This window comes from Seriola lalandi, unplaced genomic scaffold (genome assembly GCF_002814215.2).
Source record: "Seriola lalandi dorsalis isolate HSWRI2012SDOR001 ecotype SW California unplaced genomic scaffold, Sedor1 jcf7180002054864, whole genome shotgun sequence".
NCBI lineage: Eukaryota > Metazoa > Chordata > Actinopteri > Carangiformes > Carangidae > Seriola > Seriola lalandi.
Genome location: NW_019525417.1, coordinates 2198399 through 2225776, shown reverse-complemented (window position 1 = coordinate 2225776; position 27378 = coordinate 2198399). Strand labels below are relative to the sequence as shown.

The following is a 27378-nucleotide window of genomic DNA, read 5'->3' as shown; positions in this document are numbered from 1 at the left end:
TGTTGCTGAGTCAGGCGCGACCACTCTCGGTTCAGCCCGTTGCTCTCTCTCTCTCTCTCTCTCTCTCTCTCTCTCTGTCCAGCTCTTTGCCAGTGAGACTTTGTTTTATCCACCGACGTCATTCATACGGTCTGGACAGCGAGGCGCGAGGCTGCCCTCTCCTCGTCGTTAATTGCGTTTCCTACCGACTAACAACTTGTTTGTCTGTTAGCGCATTTGCTGCCCATGGGCGCTGCTGTTTACACAAGGTGCTGCTCCGCCGCCTGGGCTGTCCGGTGCGCCTCTGCGGTCGGTTCGGGACGGTATTGGGCTCCGCTTTTATGAATGAATAACGAAATGCGAGTGACTGCGAAACTCCCGAGCAGCCGGGCTCCCGGGGGGCTAGCCACTGATGAGAGGGATTAACGACGGAGTGGAGCCGCGGCTCATTGCGGAAAAGCCGAGTCTGACTGCAGGCTGGCGAGGAAACGCACCGTGAGGGAAACGGGCTCCATAGCGTAGAGCAGCGGAACAAAACCGCGGTTACCACAATGTAAGTTTCACTGAAGCTGCAACTCATTAAGGGATGTAGGAAGAAGGGGTCCCTGGTATGGGTGCATGCTTTATTTTTGTCAATGCTTCATAAATATCAAAGCAATACCGAGATAATTGCTCAAAGTGTCTGATTTATTGAACCATAATACCCACTCAGGTGTAAGAAAGGCCTTGGCAAGCTTCTTCTCAGTCATTTTCAGTGACATAACAGTGATGCACCGTCTCCGTGATACCCATGAATAATAAGGACCAGAGCCAGGAGAGGTGCCTTCTTTCCATCGTGGATCAGCATCTCCCTGTGTGATGCCTCCTTTCACTCTCAACCTCGAGTTGTCTGGCTTGCAGGTCCATCCACATCGTGGCTCTGGGCAGCGAGTGCCCCGGTGGAGTCGGGCCCGGGGAGGAGATCATGGGCCAGGGGCAGCTGCAGGGAGGCCTGCTGTGGAGTTACCTGGGTCACGGAGCGTTGGTGGGACCCTGCGACCTGGAGAGTAGCCTGCACAACCCGGCCTTCATGGAGTACACCTCACGTGTGTTTGGAGATGTCACTGTTGTGGTTCGGGACTGTCCCAGCTGGGTAAGAGACTGGTGGTGTGTTTGTTTGCAGGACAGAATGAGAAAAGCAGAGAGCTGCATGGGTTGGTACAGTAACCTATCAATCTTTGCTTTGACATATTTGCTCATTCATGTGTCCATCCCTAATATACATATTAAAGGGGACCCTTAAAAGTAATTTTGGTGTTGCTTTGGCTCTTACCCCTACACCTTCCTGCTTGTGTCATACCAAATCAGACTTGCAGATTTGCAGAGGAAGGCAGGCCAATATGGCAAAACAAGCCATAAGAAAGTGGTGTAATTTTGTCCATTGTGAAAGGGTGTACATCACTTAACTGATATGCTGTTTACTTTTCATTTTGCTTCTGTTTCTCAGAAGATGTAAAACATTTAAAATTCCAAGGCCACTTGCCTTCCAGCGCTGATTGCAGGGTTTATAAAAATGGCTCTATTCTTAGGAGGACGCTATTTTAACATGCACTGCAAAAAAAAAAAAAAAAAACTGATGAAAGAACTTTTGTTCTTAATAGCATATGAATTTGAAATGAAAGCACTGTTGTGATTTTGTAGCAGCATTGTATGCTTCCTATTATGGGGCTCTCTAACCCTGTCAGGGCTGGTGCTGGGGAAAGTCTGTCAGTCTAATTCTATGTCTCTTTATTCAAATTGCTCAAAGCTTTCTGAAGTGTTTTTTTTCTGCCTAATGAGTTGAATCAGGTTGGTTTAGATCCGCTACCCTCACGCAGGTCCTTGGGGGTAAAGTCCCAAGAGCAAGACTGAGGTATTTATACATAGGGAGACCCAGAGGGAAAGCGTTAGGGTTAGATGAGGTGAGTTTCATGGTACAGATTGGCTATGCACACAATTCAGTTTATTGCATTTCTCATGTCTGTCGTCTTCTGACATGTTACTATTTATATTTGTTGTTCCTTTCTTCTCTTTCCAGGACTTGTTGGACAGTGACTGGGCCAGTGTGCGGAAAGTTCTTGAGCAGGCAGACATCCTGGTCATTAAATATTCAGTCACTGACAAGCTGGCCTTCCAGCAGGTCAGGAACGGCTACGCCCCGAGACTCCGCCCGCTCCTGAGGCATTGGGGTGTACCTGTCATCCTAGTTGCTGTTGGAGCACGGCTGAATGGTGAGGATTCTTTTGTTCTGTGTTTCTTTTTTCAGAGCCAAAGTGAGTTTAGTTCTGCAAACAGCGCCCTGACAACTGATCACTCCTCTAACTCCTCCTCTTTGTCATTTTGTTCATGAACAATGTTTGAGTTTGAGAGGAAGCAAATAGAAAATGTCTTCATCTTTCAGCAATTGAACTTGATATCCTGGTGTCTTAAGGTTAATTTACAGTTGCATCAGTTGTTGATTTTGATTTTTGGGACAATATCATGTTTTTCTCGTCAAGCCAGTGAGATCACTGCCTCTGCCTCGTGTCCTTTACTGCGTCCTCCGAGCAATGAGGAGGATGCTCATGATTAAATATCCTCTTGGCTCTCTTCAGGCTGTCGGCACACATGCTTCGCTGCAGGAAACACACCATAGCAGGACATTCAATTTATATTTTTTGCCCATTAGAAGCCTTGCAAGCAGATCAGCTCACAGAGCATTTGAATGTGCACTGCCGTGGCTCAAAACTGCACCAAAACAGCAGTCACCTGGGTCTAGCCTCACTGTAGGCAGCTTAACACATTAGGCTTTAACATACATATATATCTACACTTTAGTGAGTTTGCATGCGTTTTTGCAAACACACTGACCCTTGTCAAATCCAGACTCTGTAAACAAGCCCATCAAACGCACTAGACTGTATTTTTAGCTTATCTGCTCAACACACTTTGAGATCCTGTCAGAGCTTTACTGCAGAATGATCACAGTGCAAGTCAACTCTTTGCTGGGAGAGATAGATGGAGTGGGAGGGAGCGGGTAGCTGTAGACCGGAGCCTTTGTTTGTGTTTTTGTTTGTGGCTGCCGTGCGTATTTTCATGCTATCCCCTCATGACTGCAGAGAATGACGGCTGAGCTCTGAGCACTTCCTGCCGCTCGACTTTAGACCACCTTAGGCACAGCTGTGGCAGAGAGAGCGCTGCCGTACGTGCATTAACGCACCCATTAAACCAGCGCTGAACGCAGGAGCACAGACAGATTTATCCAAGGGCACACACACACGCACCCTCACGCACACAAACATACCACTGATATGCCAAGTCACCGCCTGTCAGACGCTCATACACACTCTTCTTTTCCTTCTGCCTCTCACACACACACTCAGTCTCGCTCTCTCTCTCTGTGTCATGCCTGTAGGTTATTAGCAGTATGATTTATCAAATGCCTCAGCACTTAGCTGTATGTCCTGCTCATCCCCCCGTTCTTTCTGGCTCTCTCCTCCTGTGTGTTGTCTCTCTGTAGTCTTTTTTTCTTCTTCAAGCTAATCCCCCTAATTTTCTGTCTGATTCTGTTGCTTTTGTCCCTGAGCACACGTGCCACAGTATGGCTGGTCCTAGTGTACGTGCCACTGCAGATTTTACACATTTAGGAGATCTTATTCTCATGTTATTGTATAGGAATTCTTCGTTTTTTCTCAAAACTTATTGGAAAAAAAACGATGGCTTGAAAGTACCACAGCAACATCATCATCTCAGGAACCAATATAGGCAAACACAAGAGAACAGGAAATAACAATATATTAATTATTGGATGTCCACTCTGACACGGCTAGAGAAGTTAGGAAGTAGGGCAGGTCTGCACCATAAAACCACATATGGCTGTGGCATCTGGTTTGTATATTCTGTTTTTGCAAAATATGTTTTTCTGTTTTAATTTGGTTTACGAAATGTTGCGTTTCATGTTCTGATCAACGCACAAAGTCACTTGTAGTTTTAGTGTTAGTTTTTTGCACTTTTTTGTCCAGTCCAGAAGGAACTATCAAGAAGCACTAAAACATTTGAAAAAAATGTATGTGTATTGGCTTTTGGATCTGAATCTTTATTATTCAGTAGATTCAACATGTTCTTTTTTTTACATATTTTACTGATATATTTCAGATTTTTTTTTTTTTTTTTTTTCAATTAATTTTGGTTTTAATAATTTTTCACTGCCCTGATTGGTCCAGTCTGTAGGTTGACTCTTGATCATGCAGATCACAACCACCTAAGTAATGGTGTGTTTATGTTCATATAAAATATAATACTTGTGGTGTTTTGTCTGTGGTTATCACTGCAGTGTGTACAATTTGTGTCTGACTATGTTTTGATCCATGTCTGGTATGGTCGCTAACATTAGGATTTAAACTGTTGTGCTCAGTTAGTTAGTTAGTTTGGTTTGTTCTCTTGTTGGAAATTCTCTTTGTGTCTGTGGCAGCTGTCAGATAAATACAACTAGAACAGAAAAGACTTTACAAATAAAGACAGACATTTAACAACAAAATGCTTCAGTGTAACATCACCAAAAATCAGGAATTACATACAACAAAAGTGGCAGACCACTCATATCTTTAAAATTTGCTTTTGGGCTTATATGGCAGTTCATTTCTTGTTTTAGTCTTCTATATTTAACAAATGGATTCATGGATTTTATATCATAGTCTAACATGGGACAAGCATTTCCTGCATCAGCTGATCAAATTATACCAGGTTCATACATCCTAAAAAGCTAAAATCTCCTATCAATGACTCATGACTTCTCATATTAAGTCTTTTTTAGATTCAGTTGTGTGAACAGTTTGAATGATTTCATCTTACAGTTAAATTCACTTCTCTCTGTCTTCAGATGAGGGCCCTCCCTGTACGTGTCCATTGTGTGCGTCTGACTGGAGCAGCTGTGTGCCTCACAGTGAAGGTCTGCAGCTGTCCCGGGACCTGGGGGCCACCTACCTGGAACTGCCTTCTCTCAACCACGTCTTTGTTGGACGCTACTTTGGCAGCGTGGTACGTGATGACGCCACACCGGAATCACAGGATCTAAATAGGAATTTAACGACAACAGTGGAGTCACATCAGTCACCTCATACACTTTTTAACTGTGCGGTTGAATAAGCACAGACGTATATGGTCAGTGATGCTGAGTGAGTTTTTGAGCATTCTTATTTTCAGAACAAAAACAATTTTCCACACATGTTTTCAACAAAACGAGCAGCAGTGACAGCAGCAGCTCCTCCTGTCTGTTCAACTCCATCAACATTTTCAGATCTGGTCTTTGAGTAGAGGAGACAAGGACAAGTAGCCACAATGGTCTTCTGAAGAAGTTGTTTCCAAAGCAAAGAATTGATGATGTAACAGCTCTATTTTTGTACCCTGTGTTTGAACTAATGTGTGTATTTCTGTATTGTTCAGCTGGAGTACTTCATGATTCAGTGTCTGAAACACAAAGCCAAAGAGAGGCCAGAGAAGAGGCGAGGGAATAAAGTGAATGAGCTTCGTCCCCCACACTTAGAACAACCAGGTCAGTGGAGTATTATGGTATCTAAATACTAACATTGCTAATGCTGTTTTGAACGGCATTTATTCTATTTTTGTCCTATTGTGTTCTATAGACAGGCAGGTTAATCAAGCAAGTTTTTCAGAAGAATTTAAATCAATTATTTAAATGTTATTAATGATAATTATTGTTTCTATTACGTTGTTTAAGTTTTGATTTCATTAAATTATTATCGTTGCTAAATTGGCTTTTTTATGGTGCATAGAGAACATTCAGACTGACGGGATTGTTTCTTCTCGAGCTCACAGAGCCATAAAAAGAGCTGAGCACAAAGGTTTTATCCAGATCAATATTCTCTGTTCCAAACTGGAAATAAGACGGGAGACAAAGAGCAAGGTAGACTACTTTTATCCACTGATGTTTGAATCAATTTTAGCTCTTTTCAACACCAGATGCAGCAACAACTGAGTGTTTAGTGCCTAGAGCACAATCACCATAGTGATTGTTTTTGTGGGATAGGAGAGGATTACTCATTAACCTTATCCTTAACTAAATTTTCTTAATCAGTTTACGTATCTGACCTGGGCACTAAAAAATCACTTATCGAGCCAGATCCAGACCTAATTCAGTTCTTTTTTATTATGTGGTCTAAATTCTGCACCACGGTTTGGGCAGGTGTCTGCATCATTCTGTGTCCGAGGGCTACCTGCTTGATCCTGCCAGTAGCATATGTCTGTGTCAAAGATAAAGCCATGCAAGTCTAAGTACACACAGACGCTACAGAGGAACTGTGAATGGCTGATTAAATCAGTTCAGTTTTGAATGACTGACACTGAATGTTTGTCCCTCAGTTTTGGAAATTTAGGTCTGAAACTAACAATTATTTTCATTATCAGTTAATCAGTCAATTGTTTTAACGTCTAAACAATTAATATTAAGGAAATTGTGATGGGCTGGTAACATCTGCATGTTGTTTCGCCTGACTGATGAACAGTTCAATACCCAAGGACACTCAGTTAATTGTAAGTGAAAGAAAACTGACAAATTCTCAATTCTTTGCTATTAGACAGGCTGGAACCAGAGATTGGCATTTTGCAAAATAATTAATTATCGACTAATTATTTAAGATCTAATTTAGTCTTAATTCTTTTACTTGAAGTTCAGGATTTCAGATTAAATTTTAATTAAGGCTCAAAAAAAGCCACACAAAAATCAAAAGGTTTTAGTTTGTCAGCAGCAACAGCGAGACACTTGCAGATCTATTGCAGACTCACTCAAACTGCCTTTAAGCCAGTCAGTGTCCGCTAACACAAAAGGCTAATTATGAGGAGAAATAAATGACCATGCTTGTAATGATCAAAAGAGGCGAGAACTGACAGAGCCACAAACATACATACGCAGCTTCCAGCTGAGACCCAGTAAAATTGATTAACGTAACAAGGCTTAAAGAAAACAAAGCAAGCCAAGCTGGAGTGCTGTGTGGCAGACCAGACTGATGCTGCTTCTCCTTTGTTTTAATGTTTGACCTTTTTATACGGTGGCACTCTTTCTCCTAATTGGCTAAAGGACGGTCTGATTAAATCTGCAGCTGACTGCCTTTCCTAACTGCCGGATGTTGCCACAAACTGAAAGCTCTCTGTGTCTTGAATTTCAAATGATATCATTAAAAAATGAATTTGGCTTGAATCACAACCCCCACACCACAGACAGACCCAGCAGCCTTTATTTTGAAGGATGGTGTCCACTGCTTCTATAAGGGATGCTGAATTCATAGCTACACTCCTGTCTCCTGTCTTTACAACTACTACTACTACTACAGACATTTCAGTGTGACATTTTTCCATGTACAGTTTACATTTTTAGAAATAAAACAGCTGGGAATATTTAACACAAATAACACTGTCAAACTAGTGTTAAATATTGATCTGACCATATTGCTGCTCTGTGTGTTTAAACCTGATGCAGTGACTGACAGTTTCATGGCGTGCCAAAAAACTGTTGGTTCCTGTCCAACACTGCTTACGTCTACTTACGGTGTGGGTTGCATTAAATATGATGAGCACTGATTCAGGAACACAACTATTTTCACAGCCAAATCTGAGAGGCCATGAAAAAGGAGATGAGGTCCACAGCAGAGCCAATATTAAGCATGAATATGAATATAATAGGACAATGATTTGTCCCCCAACCACAGGTTTTCTCATTTGTAGTTTTTTCACCACAGTATTTTTATTGTGTTCACTGTTTTCATGGTTACACTCATTTCTCTGCAAATCATTTCTCTGTAACGGTTGTCTATTCAGGGTTTTTCTACATCTTTAAACATTAACCTTATTTAAAACAAGCTTTTGGACTTCCTTTGGATTCTGGGATAATTTTGTTGCTTGCTGGTGTATTTTTATCAACAAAATAATCTAAAAGATAACCGCTAAATGTCACTGTTTGGTGTCAGTTCCTTGAGAGGACAAATCCTCTGTAGAACACAAAGACATTAGATTTCTCTTTTTCTAAAGTAGACCAGAATCCAGTGCAGTAGTGTCAGCTTGCATCTTTGCAGGTCTGTCATTAGTGCAAAGACAAACATATCTGGAAGCGTTTTTTTCTAACTTGAGTAACAGGGCAGGGCACAACATGACATTGGCCACTCTCTGCTCTTTCCTCTTGACTAAAAGGTCTCACTACACTATTGCTTTCAAATTCACTCTCTCCACATACCCATATACACCCCGTTTCTCTCTGAGTTTTCAAAACTCATTGCCAAAAAAGGGGAAATGACTAGTAGAAGTAGACAAGGTAGATTAAGGTAATATGAGTACACACTGCAAGTGTAAATCAAAACACACCTGCTCTGTATATACCAAATTTGATGGATTTTCCTTTAGGGAACAAGCTGAATTTCAGCAGTAAGTGTTCATTAACTGAACTCATCCTCCCTATCTTTCCCTCTCTCTTTTTCACCCTCTGTGCTAACTCTTCCTCCCACCATTCAGCTCGTCTTCCCCCCATCCGTGTGGAGGAGTCCAGCTTCTCCCAAGACATGCAGTGGTTGTTGGAGCGTGGTGTGCAGTTCGCCGATGTGGCTTTCTATGCCGGGGATTCTGGGAAAGAACTGGGGTGGGCGCATGCGGCCGTGCTGTGTGCGGTCAGCCCGTACTTCAGACAGCTGCTCCTGGGGCCCAAGACCAGGTAGGAAAGATATTAGCACATTCACGAGTTGGAGCTTAATAAGCTATTTCACCACCTGAGCCTGTAGCCCTCAGGAGCTAAACCCTTCCCGTAAACTCCTCCTTAGTGTAACTGTGAAGCACTTTGTGCTGAATTTCATCTCTGGTTGGACAGGGAACGTCCACAGTCACGGTGTGTTTGCAGAGAGCGGGACGCAGGCCCCCATTCGTTGCTGTCCACCTGGGATGGGGGCATTATTGATGACCTGCCACGATCAGAGGGGCACCTGACAGGACGACTCTCCCGTCTGGTGGTGAAGGACCCGCTTCTGTGTATGTGCTTGTGGGAGACTCTCATGTTTATTTACAGAGGTAAAAACCACCAGTCAAACACAGCACACCCAGATACAGCTGAGAAAACCAACATCTTAAATCTGCTGTGGTGTCTTTTGCAGAATATTTCAAATAAATAAATAATTTCCATTTAATCTTTTTAACACCCACTGTTCTACTTGTGAGATGCTAGCACTATGTAGAACTTTCCCTGACAGTTTGCATTATGAAACGTTAGGCCTACACAAGTATGAACCTTTCATATGCTGATTATTTTCTCACTTAATTAGTTAATTAAAATATGTTTGGAAGCAGTGATAAATGTCACACAATCCCTCAAATACAACAATCCAAAACCCAAAGATATTCAATTTACTATCATAGACGACTGTACTTAGGAACAGCTGTGCTTTGAGTTAATTGTCAACGCCGGCATGCTAACATGCTCAGACTGTCAATGTAAATATGTTGATGTTTAGCAAGTATAATTTTTATTATGTCCACCATCTTAGTTTAACAAAATTTTCTACTCAACATTACACACAACTACAGCTGAGACTGATGGGAATGTCATTAGTTTTGGACAAATTTAAATTTTGACCTGAAGGTGAAAAGTCAGGTCCGATGTCAGTTATCAGTTGGCTTAATACAAAATTTCATGACTGTTGAGACATTTCAGTCTCGGCCATAGAGCCACGCCGCTAACATGGCTAAAAGTGACTTGAACAATTACATGATTTTCAAAATTGTTACAGATTTATTTGCTGTTGATCTAAACCAATGTGTCAACTCTGTAAAAAAATAAGAAGGGGAAAATATGGTGTCTCCAGTTGTTTAAGTGAGTGTCATTAAATTATTTCTGCATTAAAAGTTGCACTAACCTAAATCATAACGACAGGACAGACGAGCATCCCATCCCCACTGATTCAAACCCTGTGGTTCCTCCAGAGTGAAGTTGCCTAAAATGACATCCTGGCATCAGGATCAGTTGCATAGGAAGTGCCAAATAGAAAGTGGGGATCAGATTACGAAAGCATCTCCAAAACAGCAGCCAACATGCATTTCATCCAGAGAAATCTGGAATCAGCAAGGGTGGCTCAACAAAAAAAAAAGAAAATCAGTTTCCTGATACTAAACACTAGACAGTGCTCAGTGTATTAACCAATACTACTATTTGCTATTTGTGATGTATGAATCAGAGATATTTGAATATTTGCAGGCGTTTAGTGTTGATTATTTGTGTGTTGCTAAATGCTGGTGTTTCACATGGACATTTTAAATAAGTTTAAATAGAGCCAGAATGACATCCACAGCATGGGAACTCCATTCCAGTTTTACATTCAGTTACTCTTTTTCCAATAATTTAGATGTGATGATTAATGTCCCCTGGCAGCAGAAGGCAGTTTGCCTGCTACTGGGTCTTGTCCAATATTCCATTACGCTGAGGAACAGAAATCAGTCAGATTGAAAGTGCCTGATCGTAAGCAACTGTAGTATTTTAATCTAGGATCTGATCATTCATCGTGTAATAGTGTGATCCCACACTGCTTTCTTATCCCACATTTGTACTTGGATGCCTCGGAGCACTCATGTTTCCTTTATCTCCAGCCAGCTTAGTTCTATTAAACATTATGGACATCAGTGCACTGAGTGACGTCTCTGCAGAAATTGAACTTCCATCAGTTTGACGGCTATTGGGATTAGTTGATAGAAATCTGGCTCTGTAGCCTGTTATAGCAGCCTCATATTTACATCAACAAGTGATGAATTCTGTGATGAAACTGTCATGTAAAATTAATAATACTATATATTAACCTCGCTTAACAAGGATTATGCAGGCATAAACTGTACAGTCAGAACATTTGCAGACATTGTATACTGTGGGGCTTGTATCCAAAATGTTCCCCAGTCGTGTATGAAGCCTAGATAAACAGGCATGTGATATTCTCTGTGACTTTGGTGCTGTAATGAAAATCTTCTCGTCTGCGGCTTATAGTCTGCAGTGCTGTGCTTGCTGCATGTTGGATCACAGGGCCAGTGCATGCCAGCAGGCTGCATGTTGTGCAGGATTCCTTATGGCAAAAAGCTGTGCTAACATCTGATTCATGGCTGCCTTTTAGCACGTATGTGAGCAGCACTGATGGTCTGACTGAACACACGTCTGCGCGTGCACACACACACACACACACACACACACACACACACACACACACACACACACACACACAAACACTAGAGGCAGACACGCAGACATATTCGCTGAGTGTGTTTTGTGTATGTGTGCTTGTGAAGGCTGAGCGGAGAAGGGAAGAAGATTATAGGGTTAGACTGAGTCTGTGTGAGTAACTGTATGAATAAGAATAAGAAAAGAAGCAGTTGAAAGATGGAGAGAACAGCATGTATTTTCATGCATGCATGTAAGTCCTTGTGTGGATTTTTTTTGAGTATGCGAAAAGGAAGATGGGAAAGTGAGGAGTAGAAAATTCTGAGAAGGGTAAAACAGAAAAAAAAAAGAAGGAAAAAAAACCGAGGTGGTGGGACGTGAAGGTGTGAGGGGGTGGAGTGTAAGGTGCTGATTTTCTGCATTTCTGTGTGATAATTTGATGGTGAGAGAGTGTTTGGGTGGTGGGAGAGCTGGGCACTAGAGCATACTGTTAATGTGTGTGTGTGGTTTGGAGGGAATAGCATGTGCTGAGGAGAATACGAATGTCACGTTTCCATAAAGCACTGCAGGGAGACAGCATTAAGTCTTGTGTGAAAAATGACTAACGTTAACCTTCAACATGGGGGGTCTGGTTGTATGATAATAGCAGCTGACCTCATATCAAGTGTGTGTGCGTTTCTGTATTAGTGTTCTTTTTTAATTGGCTAATCAGACATGAAACATTGGGAGCACATTCTGCCAATGTTTGTTCATTTGCAGTAAATCCACAACATGCCGTACTTTGCTTTGCTAGAGACAGGACAAATATCTTCTGCTCGCAATTCAGTTCAACTCATTTGTTGATTGTAGCTTATTTTATTGACTCAGCAGAAGAAATTTCCATAACAATATCATGTCTCTCTAAAGACAGCGTCACACTGGTGCTGTTATTTCATGCTTGGGGTTTTTGTCACTGGAGTTTGTGTGTGGACAGTCGCAGAGGCCGTGACTTGTGCTTGTGTGATGTTAACACTGTGAGACTCTGTCTCCTTTTGTAGAATCCTACTGAATTATTGAATTTGTCACTGGGTTGCCATTGTGTGTGTGTGTGTTTGCACGTTTAGCACAAGTATTACATGTATATGACACTGATGAATCATTGTGTGTGTATGGTCATTGAGGCCTTATTTGGGGTCACATTGTCGACCACACACTAGTTGTTTTTTGGGACATGTCTCAGTGGGGGAAATTGGTTGTAATTTAGTTTCCTTCAGTTGCATTTAGCACAAACGTCACTGGTTTCTGTCTTTGTTGGGGTTTGGTTTAAATTAGGTGAGATTTAGAGTCAGGAATGTAGCAGTTATGGATGAGATTAAGGAAAACCTTTGGGGAATGAGTGTTAATCTGTGCTAAGTGTTTGAGTTTGTCTGTGTGTTTGTGTAAATGGGTGAGAGGAAACAGTTCAACATGGAAACTGACTATATTTGTGATATTATGTAGAGGCAGCTTTTTGCATAGATATTTTGTGCTATTTGTTTTCCTTCCATTGCACCTATGAAAACATCCACCAGCCCATCCAGTGCTGTTTTTTAGTGTCTGGCTGCATCATGTCAGCACCGCAGCTCCTGAGCTAATCTCTCACCTGCCTATGAGGTGTCTGCACTGTGCAGTGTCATTATCCTGGACAGTGTGTCGAGGTAATCCCTCTATCACCCGAAATACCGTCATTATGAACTAATGATGAGCTAAATCCTGTCCAGTCCAGCTCCCTTCTTCCCTCGACAGTCTGTTTATGTCCCAGTGAGACAGAGTGCGTCACCCCAATCAGGCTGCCGGGCTGTGCAGGCTTTAGAAAGGAGTATGCCACTGAAATGCAGCGCAGATGTTTTCAAATGAAAGTTTGCTTTATCATGTCTGTGTTTAAATAGCTTCACAAGTTTAGCTTACTTCAGCTAGTCATGGAGTCTTTATACTTCACATCCTTTTTGATGACATTAAGTCAGCATATAGCACAACCCAGATTTCTATTTCCCTGTTTGTTTACTGTATATCAATAATTTAAAGCCATGCTAGCCGTATGGTTTTAGGGACAGCGATGTCTGTCTGTCAATTGGTCATTTGACCAGTTTGGCCCAGAATCCAACTCCAACTCCAACCATTGGATGGATTGCCTTGAGTCCTACTGACCTTAGTAATCCCCTGACCTCTAATGCCACGTGAGGCTCATATTTGTGGTTTTTAGTGAAATGTCTTAACAACGGTTGGAGTTGTAATAACTTCAGTGCTTCCTTACCTTTTTTACTTTATGCATCATAAGGTCAAAATTTCATTTTGGGCAATACTTTGGTTTTTGACCAAAAATCTGTAAAACTAATGACATTCCCATCAACCTTAGTTGCACTCTGTGTTTAGTGCTAATTATCAAATATTATTAGCATGCTAACACACTAAACTAAAATGGCGAACGTGGTATACAAAACCTGCTACTGAACAACATATTAGCATTATCATTGTGAGCATGTTAGCCTGCTGACGTTGACACTTATCTCAAAGCACTGCTGTGTCTAGCACAGCCTAAAAGAGCTGCTATAGCATGGGTGTAGACTCTTGTTTAAAATACAGTAGTTAACTTTTTCAGCTTTAGCCAGAAAAATTGGTCTATACTGTAATGTGACTGGATGAGAAACAACTAACAAGTAGACTTTATTTCTATTTAATTACACATATTGTGCATGTGAATTGTGAAAATAGGATGAAAACTTTACATGTCTTTACACTGTTTGTTTAAAATTAGTTATTTTAGTAGCCAGCAACCAACTGGAAAAAATAAAAATCAAATTAAAGTAAAATCAAATTAGAAAAAAAAAACAGATTCATGAAGGTAACTTGTTTGTTTTGCCTTTTGGTCACTGTTTCTTATCAAAAGAATCTGGACCGGGTGTCCCATCCATAACCACAATGCATTATATAAGTAGACAAATTTTAGAACAAGCCAGCTTAGTCAAAAACAGGCCCTGAGTATTCGGTGTAAGGTGCGTAGGTGGTCAGAGCAAGATGCCAACGAGAATAGAGTTTGCCTCTGTGTTTCTGCAAACTGTACTATTGTGGGTCCATACAGTCAGTTTGTTTATGGATGTTTTGTAGGAGCATGGGAGTGGGAGCACCTCCAGGAGGCCCTGGAAGAGAAGCTGAAGAACTCTCTGGCTGTTGCTCAGCTTATGGAGCGCATACGATCGCTCATCGGGAGAGAAAGGGTGAGGTCTTAAATTTTGAAATCACCTCTCCTCTCTTCCTTTAATACACACAAATTTCATATAAAACCTTGTTTGAGATTGGGAAATCTTATGTTGTGTATGCTATAACAGCCCTCTCCAACAAAAGAGGTTAAATATCTGTAATATGTCAAACTCGTTCTTTGAAGATATAAACACATGTTTTTATGGTTGAAGTCTAACAGAACCTTAATTAACAAGACCTTGTTTAGAAAGAGCACAGTAATAATGTGTCTATAATTAGCATTATTTACATAATTAGTGCCCATAATCACCTCTCAGACACTGGGAATTAGCACAAAATAAACAAGAGATGCTCTCAAAGGAGCAAAATCACAACTCACGATCTTTAAGGAGTTCACAGTCACATCTGCCATGAAATCCAACATTATGTTAAGAAGTTCAGCGTCACATCTGAAATGTCTTGTCATAAAACATAAGCTGGCTCTGTGTAATAGGCAGCAGACTTGAACACTTAGAGAGACATCAGGAGATATGACATGGCTGCGTCTGACAAGCCTTTGGCACCAAGTATGGTGGACCAACCCATCTGGATAGAACTAGGTCTTCTACCTGAGGCGGTGCACCAAGACACGTTAAGGCCACTTTAACGTGATGAGACACCCTAATGTCCTGTCATGATTTGATCTCATCCTCTATAAACACCTCCAGGACATCTCACTCTGTGAAATTTACTTTTCATGAGCTTTCTGTTGTTTTACAAATACATAGCAGCTTGATTCTGTTGCTGTCTCTACTGTTTGCTGAACTCTGAGAATATGGAGTTCTTTGTGTGCTTCACTTGACTGAGAAAGGTCACATGTTAATGGGATGCTTTGACGACACTCATTTGTGGACTTAACAAAACCACATGTGCACATACACTCTAAAAAGACACACTGACAGCCTTTCTTCAACTACTGACTTCACCTGCTGTACAGTGCTGTCATCTGTATTCACATATATTGTACTATGCACCCTTTACATGGCAAAAAATGAGAAGTAATATGTTAATAAATACACTGTTGGGCTGACTGTCAGGTTCTTAGTCTGTTCTCAGTGTTAGCCAGTTCCATCATGTCGTTCTTGGCATTGCAATTCAAGTATGTTTGGGTAGCGCTAAGCAAGACTGGCAGAGAGGCCATTTGTATTCCACAGGGGAGGTGGTATAGATGTACAGAATTGCAAGTGTGCTGGTAACTGGTACCTGACATCCTGCAGAGGAATGTTAACTCCCTGTCTGTTTCTTTTGGCTTCCTCTCCTCAATTTCTGTGTGTGTGTGTGTGTGTGTGTGTGTGTGTGTGTGTGTGTGTGTGCAGGGCCCCAGGGATACCCCGAGTGCGCGGGCAGCTCAGCTCGGCCCCCAGACTCTTGTCAACCTCTTCAATTCTCCCCTTTACTCAGATGTCATCTTCATGGTGCAAGGTGGGTTCATGCTGATCTGTTAGAGGCACACACACTTACAAATGCATGCACTGTCACACAGCAGAGACAAGTGACTTTTTATTAGCCCTGATTGAATTATGATCTCGGTCCCGGGCCTGGTCATCCATTTGGAGACGAAATAAGATAAAATGGTCCGAGCGACGGGCTCCCTTCCGTTCCTATCATGTTTCATCTCACCAAAAGCTTTTCCATGAGCTGCACTTCTATTAAACGATCAAACTGCGAAATATAGAAATAATGGCCAGAAGGCTTTCCTAATCAATATATATCTCATAAAAAGTGCAGTGAGCTTTTCTCGTCTTTGCACCTCCGGGGCCGCGAGCTCAACTCTTGGAGGTCACAGAGGAAATTTCTAAAAGAATATTTAGTGCATTTCTGATCTGTTTTTTTTCAATCTTGACTTTCTGATGGAGTGTGGTGAGAGCTGTCACTGGCTGTTCATGGTGATTAATGACAGCGATTATAACAGGACTCGTGTCCGCGATTTACATGTCATTTGTTTCGTGTTATTTAATGGCCCATTATGAGAGATCATCACTTGAATTAGATTTGGTCTCTATTCTTCTGTGATCATTCCAAAGAGACAAATTAGTGATATTAGGAGTGTTTGATTAAAGTCAAAGCCAAAGGTACATTCTGTTACCATTCAAGAATCAATATATTAATTATGAACTGTTTATAGTCTCTGGCAGTACACTTCTTTGGGACTTTTCCAGACACTGCTAAGACATTATAAACCTAGATGTTAAATTTACATGTGTGTGTTCTAGGCAGCGTATTGCCAGCCCACCGGGCGGTGCTGGTGGCACGCTGTGACGTCATGGCGGCAATGTTCAGCGGAAAGTATGCAGAGGCCCGGAGCCGAGTGGTGCCCATCCACGGAGTCTCCTCAGATACCTTCCTGTCTTTCCTTGAGTACCTCTACACTGACTCCTGCTGTCCTGGTGAGTTTACTGCACACAACAAAGACATGTACACAACTACACCACTGTGGCCACTGCTGTGTACAATAAGATCAATGACTAAATGGCTGCTATGACTGCAAACACATCTCCAACAGAAGGTCCTAAATATAGTAATAGACAGCCCCCGGTCCTCTTTATCTTGTGGACTAATTAAACCCTGTAGCAGATTTTGTATTATGGTGAGATTGATTGCACTCAGTGTGTTATTCATTCACCCGCCTATAACTATACCCTCAGGCTGTTCCTGTAAATAAAAATAGTTTCCTTAGTTAAATAAGCGGAAAAGCTAGAGATAGAAGCTCAGTTGAGATGAAAGTCACTTTATATGCCATGGATCTGACCAACAAAATGACACCTGTTCATGGAAGTACAATGGACCTTTGATGTAATTTTAGAATACCCGAATCAGAAAACACTTGAGAGTGGTACAGTAGTGTTTTCCTATAGGCCTTGCTACTAAACAAAGCGCAGATGACACGTCCCATCAACCATCTGTGTGACTGCGACATGCTGCCAGTGTCAGTCTCAGGAGGCGTGTGGAGAACAGCACTGAGCTTAAAATTAAATTAGATTTAGTGATGACAAAATCAACCCGTGGCATCACTGCTTCATCTGCTTTTAATGGTGCCAAATGAAGGCCCCAGACGTGTTGTTGTTTTCCTCTGTCACTCTCTGACACATTGTGCGCTGCATTTTCGAAGTAATTAGTGCTGATAAATCTCTTTGGTGGTGGCAACGAGCGACACAACATTACATTCAGACAATTATATGAGGAGCCTCTATAACCTTAAATTTTATTGAGCAAGTGACTCCCTGTAATTTGAATGCTTAGCTGATACTGTTGATCCCACTGAAAATCAACAGTCAGCCTGCAGCTCTGCGAAGCTTTCGGCCAACCCTCAGCTCATATGTTAAGTTTGACAAAACAAATATTCAAACCAATTCACTCAAAACTATAGACTGTTCTCAGTCAGGCTTACACACACCGATCGTAGGGTATGGCCAAAGTAAAAGAAGAACATTTAGAAAGACATATATTGAGAGGTTTGTGTACCAAATTAAATCTAAAATATTAGTTAGTATTGTTCAGATGGCTAGAGGGGCTACAATACGATTTGCTGTGTATCTGCTCTTGTGTGCGGGCAATTATTTGCTAACATGTTGGCCAAAATGAGTGGATAAGCTGATATATCAAGTCAAGTCTTCTTGCTATGTTTATTTTCGAGTTTCCTGCCTCCTAGTGGTAAAAGTTTACCTAATGCAGCCTTGAATGACAAGCCTTTGCAGTATTGTCTAAAGGGGCTTTTGAAGGTGTGTGTGTGTGTGTGTGTGTGTGTGTGTGAGTGTGTGCGTGCTTACATGACAACAGTGGTGATATCACAACTGCAGTCCCTTTGGATTAAGCCTTACAACTGCAGATAATTTACAAATTCAGAAAGCACAAAAGAATATGTGTTATATACCTCCATTAATAGCTATTAAAAAGCTTTTAACTTTTAGTTACAGAATTACATTCACTGTCATGTTTCTTTCCAGTATAGTTACATAATGAAGCTGCTGCATTGACAGCTTAAAGCTTCAGAATAATCAGTTCTGAATAAGCAGCTCTCAGGAGCTGACGATCCCCTTTTTCTGTGGCATGGGATGTTTTGATGAAAAACTTTAACAAGCAATCCCTCAGTTGCTGCTTAGGTACAGGGAGGGTAAACAAGCTGTTTCCAGAGATACAGCTTCAGGTTGAGTCATGGGAGCAGGAAATTAAAGGCATGAAACAGCTCCAGAGGCTGCAGTCGCTGCACTGTTATGCAACAGCTCAGCACTCAAGGTCAAAGCAAGGTAACTCCACCAGTAGCATCAAAAACAAAGGGTGTGAAATCAAAGGAGAAGCGCGATTAGTCTTTCATTCATATAAATAATAACCATACATATGGTAGTAGTATACATTCTTCATGCTCATTTATGTTTTTTGGGTGGTTTGTGCAGTCAAATAGAAGAAACCCTGTATATGATTGCTGCTAAGCTGACAGTGCACCAGCCTGTCAGAGCCGCATGCAGAGTTTGACTCACATAAATGACAGGAATCAGATTAAACCAGGAGTAATTTGATTTGACATTTTGACATTACATAATAGGATTGACAGTACTCGTTTGACATTTGTTGCATGTGTGTATTTAAGGATGTTATTTGACAGTGTGAAAACAGCAATGGGGAATTTACTAATTTGTTTTATTTAATGTGATTTGACTAGTGAGGTCTATTGAAAAACACACAGCTGAGATTTAGTCCTTGTTATGATGTTTGTTGTAAGCACAGAAATCATGTTGTTCTTTTGAGAGATTTCCGTGAAATCTGTTGGACATTCAACAAACGTTGATGGTGCACAAAGGAGGTACTGTAGACTGCACTGACTGTAATGTGACTTTAAGACACTATGTGAGAAATAAAATGGCATAAATACATTATTTGATTTTTGTGGCTCCCTGCTCCACAGGGAGCAAAAGAATAAGCTGTAAACTTATCATTGACATATTATCACATTATATAGTTACATATAACTATGGCAAATGTGTTAACAAATAATTACATATATTTATTGTTACGCAATATCATCATTAATTTGGAATCATGTTTCTTGCCACTTGATGGATACAAGTCAAGTCACTCTCCTTTAAGCTCTGTTTTGGTCTTTTTAAAAGCCTTTAAAATTCTGCTACAAGTTTCTTTAACTGATAGAACTGATGACTTTGTAATTCAGCATCTTCTAATTCTGTGTGAAAGACACATTAAATACTTTTATTTTTATATGGTTGTTTAGAGCTGTGGCTCTGTTCCAGTTTGATTTTTAATCTTAAAGGGAAGTTTTTAAACCTCTGCTTTCCTCTGGAGGCCTCATGCTTAAAAATGTACCCAGCTGTTGTACACATCAGGAATTAAATGTAATCTGTATAATGTTGCAATGATGTAAGTGTATGTAGTATATCAGACAGTGTTGTGTGTGTTTGTGTGTCCAGCCAGTGTGCTGCAGGCCATGGCCGTGCTGGTCTGTGCTGAGATGTACCAGGTGAAACGTCTGCAGCACCTGTGTGAGGTCTGTGTGTGTGCTTACCTTCAGAGCATGCCCAGTAGAGAGCTGGCATCAACAGGTATCAGCGTGGTCCGACTACTCCGCAGAGCAAAGGTCAGTGCAACTTTGCATATGATTTGAGAACAGAAGCAGAACCGTCAGATAGTTTGTCTGTGTAGAACGGATTCCTACCTCAGTATGATATAACATCTCCTACAGCCAACTAAATGGAAATGATTTGAAAAGCATTAATTATTAAAAGAATAACAGTCTCTCCGTTTCAATCGATTCTCAGTGCCACAATGCAGAGCAGCTGTACGTCTGGCTCCTCCACTTCATCGCCAACAACTACCTGATCTTCAGTCACAAACCTGACTTCCTGGAGCTCTCGGGTCAGTGCAATATTTTTTCTTTAAAATCTGACGATTTTAAATAAGCCTTGTAAGTGATGATCAAGCAAATTAAAATGCAAAATTAAACAGCTCATTTCCAAATTTTTTGCGCAGTATCAGAATTAATTTAAAAAAGTCAGAGTGCTTCCAGGCTTTTTTAACACAGTATGTGTAGGGTGGGCTGCATCTGTCTCACTTAAATGAATGCCAGGCTTCTCATTTCTTTTTGTCAAATGGGACAAACACTACAAAATACATGAGGTGCAAGTTTGAGAATCAAACATGGCTACAGACACCTGTGAAAACCTCTGTATTTTATGCTTTTCTGCCATACAGCACAATATGGCAGTATTTATGTTAGACTGTGAATAATGTCTCCTTATAGTATTTAAGTTTAATACTATAAGTTTATGCTTGAGTTACATAAAACACTTCTGTTTGCCTCTCAGTTATTATAGTCTTTTGATTTAACTGACCACATAAAAGCAGATAAAGACAGGCTAATTACAAAGATTAATAGCATCATGGCTCTGGTTAGTAGCAGTAGCAATTTTTATTGTCATTATTAGTCATACACATAAGACTTATTTAAGGTCAATGGACGGGTACTGAAGGGCACAAGCAAAGTCAAAGGCCAGTATGAGGGGACAGCACATGATCGATCACCGTTGGTCTTCTGTTGCTTGTCGGTGTAAACAAAATCTTACCACATATTTCATCCATTCATGGCAACAATCCAAGAAGTTATTACTGTATGTGTTATCTGTGAGTATGCGCCAAGTATAGTAAATCTTGCTGTAATGGTTTTATCAGGAAAACATCCCATAGCTGTGTTTGCAGTAGGTTATGGTTGTGTCTTTGTGTTTATGTGTGTTCCAGAGGATGAGCGTGAGCAGGTGGAGCGGCTACGATGGCCATCCAGAGGATACCTGCAGGAGCTTAGCGAGTACCAGCAGCGGCGACGCAAACTACGCAAGTCCCGCTGCATAGTCATGTGACCCCACCTGGAAGCCACAAGCCTGTGGAAAACAGGGGAGAGAGGGGAGGGGAATCAAATGAGAAAATAATGACAAAGAGTGAGGCTGTGCATCATCAACAGTGGAAAGAGAGGAAACAGTTTTTTTCTGTTTGTGCTGTTGGATGAAGGACTGACTCTGGAGGATACCGCTGCAGAGGAGAACAGTATAAGACTCCTCAACCACTGGGACAGCGCTGTATGTACAGTATGTCAGGCAGTGACATACACCACTGCGACACTCCTCTCTTCCCCTGAAGGAATGTGTGCGTGTCCTCTGCATAAAGACTATTCCATCATGGGCAACACAAAATGACTGATCCTTTAAACCCAATATGAATTTAAAATGACTGTCTGGCCACTGGCCAGAGGCTCTGTAAAAGATTATATTTCTATTGGCTGAGGCTGATGGATTTTGAAGATCAACATTAACACAGAATGGCTCCATTACAAGTACAGATATATCAAATGACCACACATCTGTTAGACAACAGACCAGGACCATGTTGCGGCCTGGTTCACACTACAGTAACGGGTAATGTGACTTCAGGTTGAATAAGAAGGAGAAAACTGTGCTGTGAAGTGTTTTCTTCTCTACTCGACACCCGGGGATGTCTGTGTCTCTTATGTACGCTGGACATGGGACTGCTCCATCTTAAATTAAACTCATGATGACCCATGGTGACCCATGATGCATCTGTGTCCCGTTGTATCGGGGATTGTGGAGAAAAAAAAAAAAAAAGTGAACACGTCTACATGCAGCATTTCTTAAGCTGAAATAACTCTTGAGCCTTCAACTTCTCAGTGGCCCAGTGAGCATTTCATCTGAGCGGTGACCTACATTAACACTGAGAGCAGAGTGGAAAGCAACTGGTAATGCTGCTGGTAACACAGTCATGTTCCTTTTCATCTGTAATCTAACAGACCCTCAGTTTAGCATACGAGCAGGACCAATATAATTACAATTCTTCTATTAGATTCTTTCAGATCTTTAATGCAACATCAATGAGTGTCTCAGAGCCAGACTGATTTTATTACCATGTGAGGTGGAATACATTATGACTGTAGTCTGTGTCAAATGAGGCCATTTCACTTTTCATTAAGAAATTACTTGAAAATTAAATTCTGAAATTAAACTACACAAAGCCTGTATCAAAATCAATCAAGTGCTCTATACACCAAATCCAGAACAATAATCAATGTATTTTTAAACTTCATTTAAAGCTGGACTTTTACATCATTTCCTTTGCAGGTTAATGTGAAATACTGTTGAAATTACTCCTTATACATGTGCAATAACAAATACTAAGGGTCTGTCTCTGTCACACAAAAAAAGCAAAGGCCTTTTGTAGCATTTACGTGTACAGACGGGATATAAAGATTTAGGAAAAACAATCATATCATGAACATAAGTTGGTACACTAAAACCACAATGCCTCTGGGTGAATACACAATATTTATTTTATCTTTTTTTTTTGAAAGGTTGTTTTTAATCATAATGAGATTATGATTTATTGGTGCTGCAATTATTTTTGTAAACTATACTGTATATGGACATTTATGATTTTTTTTTTTTTTTTTAAACATTTGGAGCAAAGACAACTGGGCCATACTATTTTACAGTCCAATGTTTCACTGGTATTTACTTTAAAAGGATTAAGAAATTATTGATTTGACAAAACTGGGGGACAGAAGCCAGAACAACTTGTCCGACAATCCCTCAGCAAAATGAAAGCAAATAAGATCAAAGGTGACATTTGTGGCTATTTTTGATACAGTGGATCAATATAATTCATTAATGATCCACAAACTGCATGTAGCTGTGTTTGTATCCAGTTCTTGCAGTGCTGTAGCAGCAGGCTGTGTATATAGTACAGACCACAATCACTGTCAAGTTGTTATCTAACCAGTTGGTGTGTGTTTAACTATAATGACGACAAACAACATTTACAGTGTGTGTCTAGTTCGAAAAAAAACAAACAATAAATAAACGCCAATCTACTCTTACAAAAGGAAGATGACTCATTAAATAGCAGCTGAAACACTGGACTGTGAATCAAAGTGTGCCCCAGTACGGCATCCACTCGAGACACTCGCGTGGCTCCACGGGGCCTGTGCTGTACAGATGTAGATAACATGGCGTCTGACTTTAAATAAAGACATGTTTTAGAATGAACGTATCACAGACTCAGTGAATGTCTGTACTCTGTTGTGTTTGTATGTTGCCGTACAGTCACAGTCAGGTGTGCAGGTGTCTGCGTGCATTTTGATTGCAATTAAAATCAACCTGTTTGACCGTAAGATGGCTGACAGCCACCTTAAGCTTCTACAACTGGCATTGGCTCTCCAGGTCTCCTAACACCATTCTTCCAAAACATATTATTCCCTCATTAGATGGCTTGATGGCGGTGGTGGAGAATGCAGTCTAAGTCCAGGATCGGACTTCACAACATGTTTGTCTTTCACACTGTGTCAGATTAGAGTCGTCAATCCTTACTGTGACTTGGTCAACAGACATGACAGACTACAAGTTGGACCCCGAGCAGTCATGGCCTGTCGTCCTTAAGGTGCCGGGGACCGACTGTACTGTTGCATCTGACAACACCAACAACAACAACAACATGAATGTTTATGTATGTAGTCACGGTTATATTAATCAAAGAGGACCTTGTTATGTTTGCAGGGGGTGAAGTCACACCCACGACTCACCCTGTGCGGAAGCATCTGCTCTCCTTATGTTTCTCCGCCCTTTTATTCAGGCGTTTCCTTAATCTGTCGACCATCTGTACATTTCCATCAGGATGTGATGCAGTGTGGGCCCAGAGCAGATTTTACTCCTGCCTCTACCACAGAACAATTCATTGTTATCTCTTTGAGCACCACCTTGGGCATCTTATTCCCTTTCGTTTATTTATTCCTACTCTAATGAGAGCTTTCTGTTACTAAATCATGCACTTAATGACTTGCTTTGGGTCTTCTGAGGGGAAACACCTACCTCCTTTTCTTGCCTCCTATTACCAATGCTACACATTTCTTATTCTCTTCACAGCCAGACCCTCGGTCTTTCATATTATATGAGTGTGTGTATATATGGAGGTAAAAGAAGAGTCTGTGCAGTGTCCTGTACCTGGAGGTGTGGACCAGGTTACTGCAGGGCTCCAATGGACCGCAGCATGTCCTTCAGTTTACCACTCTTATCCAGTGCCGCCACATCACTGCCGCCTCCAATGCACTCCTCACCGATGAACACCCGTGGGACCTACATTTCAAATGAATACAAGAAAAACAGGGATGCAGAAGGTTAACATGCAGTTACTGATTTTAAATGTCATACACAGGGTTAGACAATATGATGAGACAATGTACATTTGTGTACCAGTCCATCTTGTCCATACCATTGTAACTATCCCTTAAACATCTCTGGGTGTATCAGACCAGTATGGACAACGCTGCAAATTAATAAGCACAACTCATGGCCGTTAAAGGCTTTTCATATGATTTTTGCACAAATGAGATGTGTATTTGTCAGGGAGCTAATTCACAGGTCTATTCCATCTACCTCAATAGAGGATTTCATTCATATCAGCCACCCCTTCTCATGTGCTTTGGTTGAAATCCTCATTTATGGATTTCAAAAGCAACTGTAGTCCAAGCAAATAAATAAAAACCAGCAAATTAATCAGAAATTTTACAGCTTCAAACGTTGTCAACATAGTTACTATGGCTATCACTGCAAAGCTGTTTTATTTTGACGTGGCAAAAGGTTTATTTTTGGCCTGTTGATGCCACTGCACTGCGGTTGAAGTCAACAAGGAAGTTGATTACACACATGTAAACGCCTCTCCTCAAAGTGAGACTCCTCCGTTGTTTACTAAGGCCCGAGCGAGCGGCTGTTTACCGTGCGGGCTCCGGTAAGTTCCATGAAGTAGTCCTGCATGCTGTCCATGTCGCTGCGTCCACTTATATCAATACACTCCAGATGTCCGGGTTTGAACTTATATTTGGCCAAAACTTCTTTGGCCATAATGCAGTACGAGCACGTGGGCTTAATGAACAGCACCACTTTGTCTCCTTTGATCTTCGCCTGCACAAACTCCTGCGCCATTTTCGGTCGGTCGGTAAAGTGCTGCGGGAATAGGACGGAAAAGTGGCATCAACAGGAGAGAAGAAAGATGTTCGCTCTGCCCCTTTGTCAATTATGTTTATGAGGATGACGTAGGTCAGGGCCTTTCCTTCTTAAAGGGATACTACATACTGTTGCGCATGCACCGAAGCGCGTGGGTTTTTTCAGTATTTAATACTGAAAGTGAGGGAGTAATGCCTCTAATGTTCAGAATACAGGGCATGGCAGTTTTAACCTGTAAACGAGCCCCGTGGACAAACGTGCTGTTGGACCCACAGTTTTCTAAATATCAAATGACCAAAACCAGTTGACATGCAGTGAAGTTGTAGATCTTTGGGCCCCCATTGGTCTGGTGCCACGAGGCAGGCGTCCGCTTTGCCCAGTTAGTAATGTAAAGAAAAAGATCAGGTTCTTGATCAGACATTCGACATCCTACAAGAAATCCCTTTCCTGCAATTTGTGAATAATAAGCATCCCACTACCTGTGTGTTTCCATTATTTTTGTTGCTTTTTGGGATAGTATCTCATAAGTTCCCCCTGACGAGACCAGAACCATCTCAAGCAAGTTGCTTTGACGGGAAGATTGTGGTGGAGCAGTTAAGGGAGCAGATCTCCTGGTTGATGAAGAGGAGTGTACAGGTAGTTGAACTAGCTCCAGATGTCCTGGCTGGTGGAGCCAGCATGGAGGGTGACTGCCTCCTTCCTGATTTTTACCAGCTCCGTAGGTTTAGGAGCACAAGGATCGAGGTCAACGCAAGATCAATGGTTTAGAAGAGGTGGCGCCTATATACACTTCACATCAGTCATATCATACAATGAGCTGTAAGCTTGATTACTGCAAACAGATGCCGTAACAGTTTTATGTATGGGGTCAGAGAAGTGCAAAAAGTTAGGGTAAAGTTGATTTTCTGTGGGATCGGTACTACTAGCAATTGTTCACATGAAACAAAAAAATATGGAGCTTTAATTATTAAATTGTGCATGTTTTTCAAATTATTCTTCATATATTCATCTGTCGTAGAGTAACTGGCACATTTATTGTAACTACGACTTCCACACAAACCTCCTCAACAATCGTCTTCAGCCGCAGTTCACTGTTCATTTCACTTCTCACAGAGGGCATCGAAGAAAAGCAGCAGCACGATCACATGATACACAGATACGGTATGAAAGTCTGTTACACCTTCCAGTCCCCAATTTAAACCAGTCTCACCAGTTTTACTCAGCCACAAAGGTAAACTACAGAGAACCTGGAGGTATATTCCACATGCAGGTGTCTGGTTACACCTGCATGTGGATCTGGGGTCATATGAATCGTTTATTTTTATGTCCACATGTGGCTTTTAGGAATCAGATTGTGTACATTTGGGATAAGTGTTTCAAGGTATTTAAACAGCTGGAACCAAGAAAAACTAGCAAACATTTACAAACACAATTCTGCAACTAATCTAGTTGACCAGTGAATCAATGGACATGTGAAATAGTCCGCAACATGGTCGGCCCAGCAGGATCCTGGACCAATGACTGAGCCAAACCTGCTTTCATTTGAAAATTTAATACTATTTCTAAATGTAACATGAAACTGCCAATAATCAGCTTGTCAGCAGAGTGGAAATTCTGCTAGACTGGATATATGAATGTTTTGAAGCACACTGTATATTAGATGCCACTTCTTGAATTGTCTAAATCACCTTAATTATGTTGTAGACTGATGACAGGTGGATGCTTCTGCTCTGTTCTTTGTTTTAACCTGTTTCCATTTAAACTGCAGTTTTTACAAACATTTTCCATCAGCGTGTCAGTACTCTAAGCCTTAGCATAACTAAGTAGAATGAAGGAAGACACTTCCCCAAAGTGCTCATGAGAACAATGCCCACATTATGATTAATCTTGATCTTAAGCTTAATCCAACATACTTATTTTTTTCAGATGCAATTACTCCACTTCTTACTGATA

General features: G+C 41.2%; 2 protein-coding genes across 2 annotated transcripts; one reads left to right on the top strand and one right to left on the bottom strand.

Moving 5' to 3' along the window:
* The first annotated feature begins 74 nt into the window (after positions 1–74).
* On the top strand, positions 75–23490 carry rhobtb3 (Rho related BTB domain containing 3). Its single transcript, XM_023427944.2, has 13 exons — positions 75–532; positions 880–1111; positions 2036–2228; positions 4856–5013; positions 5419–5527; positions 8494–8689; positions 8843–9039; positions 14288–14397; positions 15736–15841; positions 16633–16806; positions 19840–20006; positions 20188–20284; positions 21164–23490. Coding segments are annotated over exons 1-13 (1860 nt in total). The 5' UTR covers positions 75–530; the 3' UTR covers positions 21283–23490.
* On the bottom strand, positions 20819–25482 carry glrx (glutaredoxin (thioltransferase)). The gene is made up of 3 exons (XM_023427947.2): positions 25198–25482; positions 24427–24558; positions 20819–21303 (listed from the first exon to the last, which is right to left on the bottom strand). Exons 1-2 carry the CDS (start codon positions 25402–25404, stop codon positions 24445–24447), a joined length of 321 nt encoding a protein of 106 aa, XP_023283715.1. The 5' UTR covers positions 25405–25482; the 3' UTR covers positions 20819–21303; positions 24427–24444.
* Positions 25483–27378: the final 1896 nt, after the last annotated feature.

Bases quoted from the DNA above. Each gene is read 5' to 3' on its own strand.
- rhobtb3 (XM_023427944.2), top strand. The intron at 2,229-4,855 runs GTGAGGATTCTT...CTCTGTCTTCAG, and splicing joins TGTTGGAGCACGGCTGAATG to ATGAGGGCCCTCCCTGTACG. The intron at 20,007-20,187 runs GTCAGTGCAACT...ATCGATTCTCAG, and splicing joins GACTACTCCGCAGAGCAAAG to TGCCACAATGCAGAGCAGCT.
- glrx (XM_023427947.2), bottom strand. From the start codon at position 25,404: ATGGCGCAGGAGTTTGTGCAGGCGAAGATCAAAGGAGACAAAGTGGTG. The intron at 24,559-25,197 runs GTAAACAGCCGC...TTTGAAATGTAG, and splicing joins AACTTACCGGAGCCCGCACG to GTCCCACGGGTGTTCATCGG.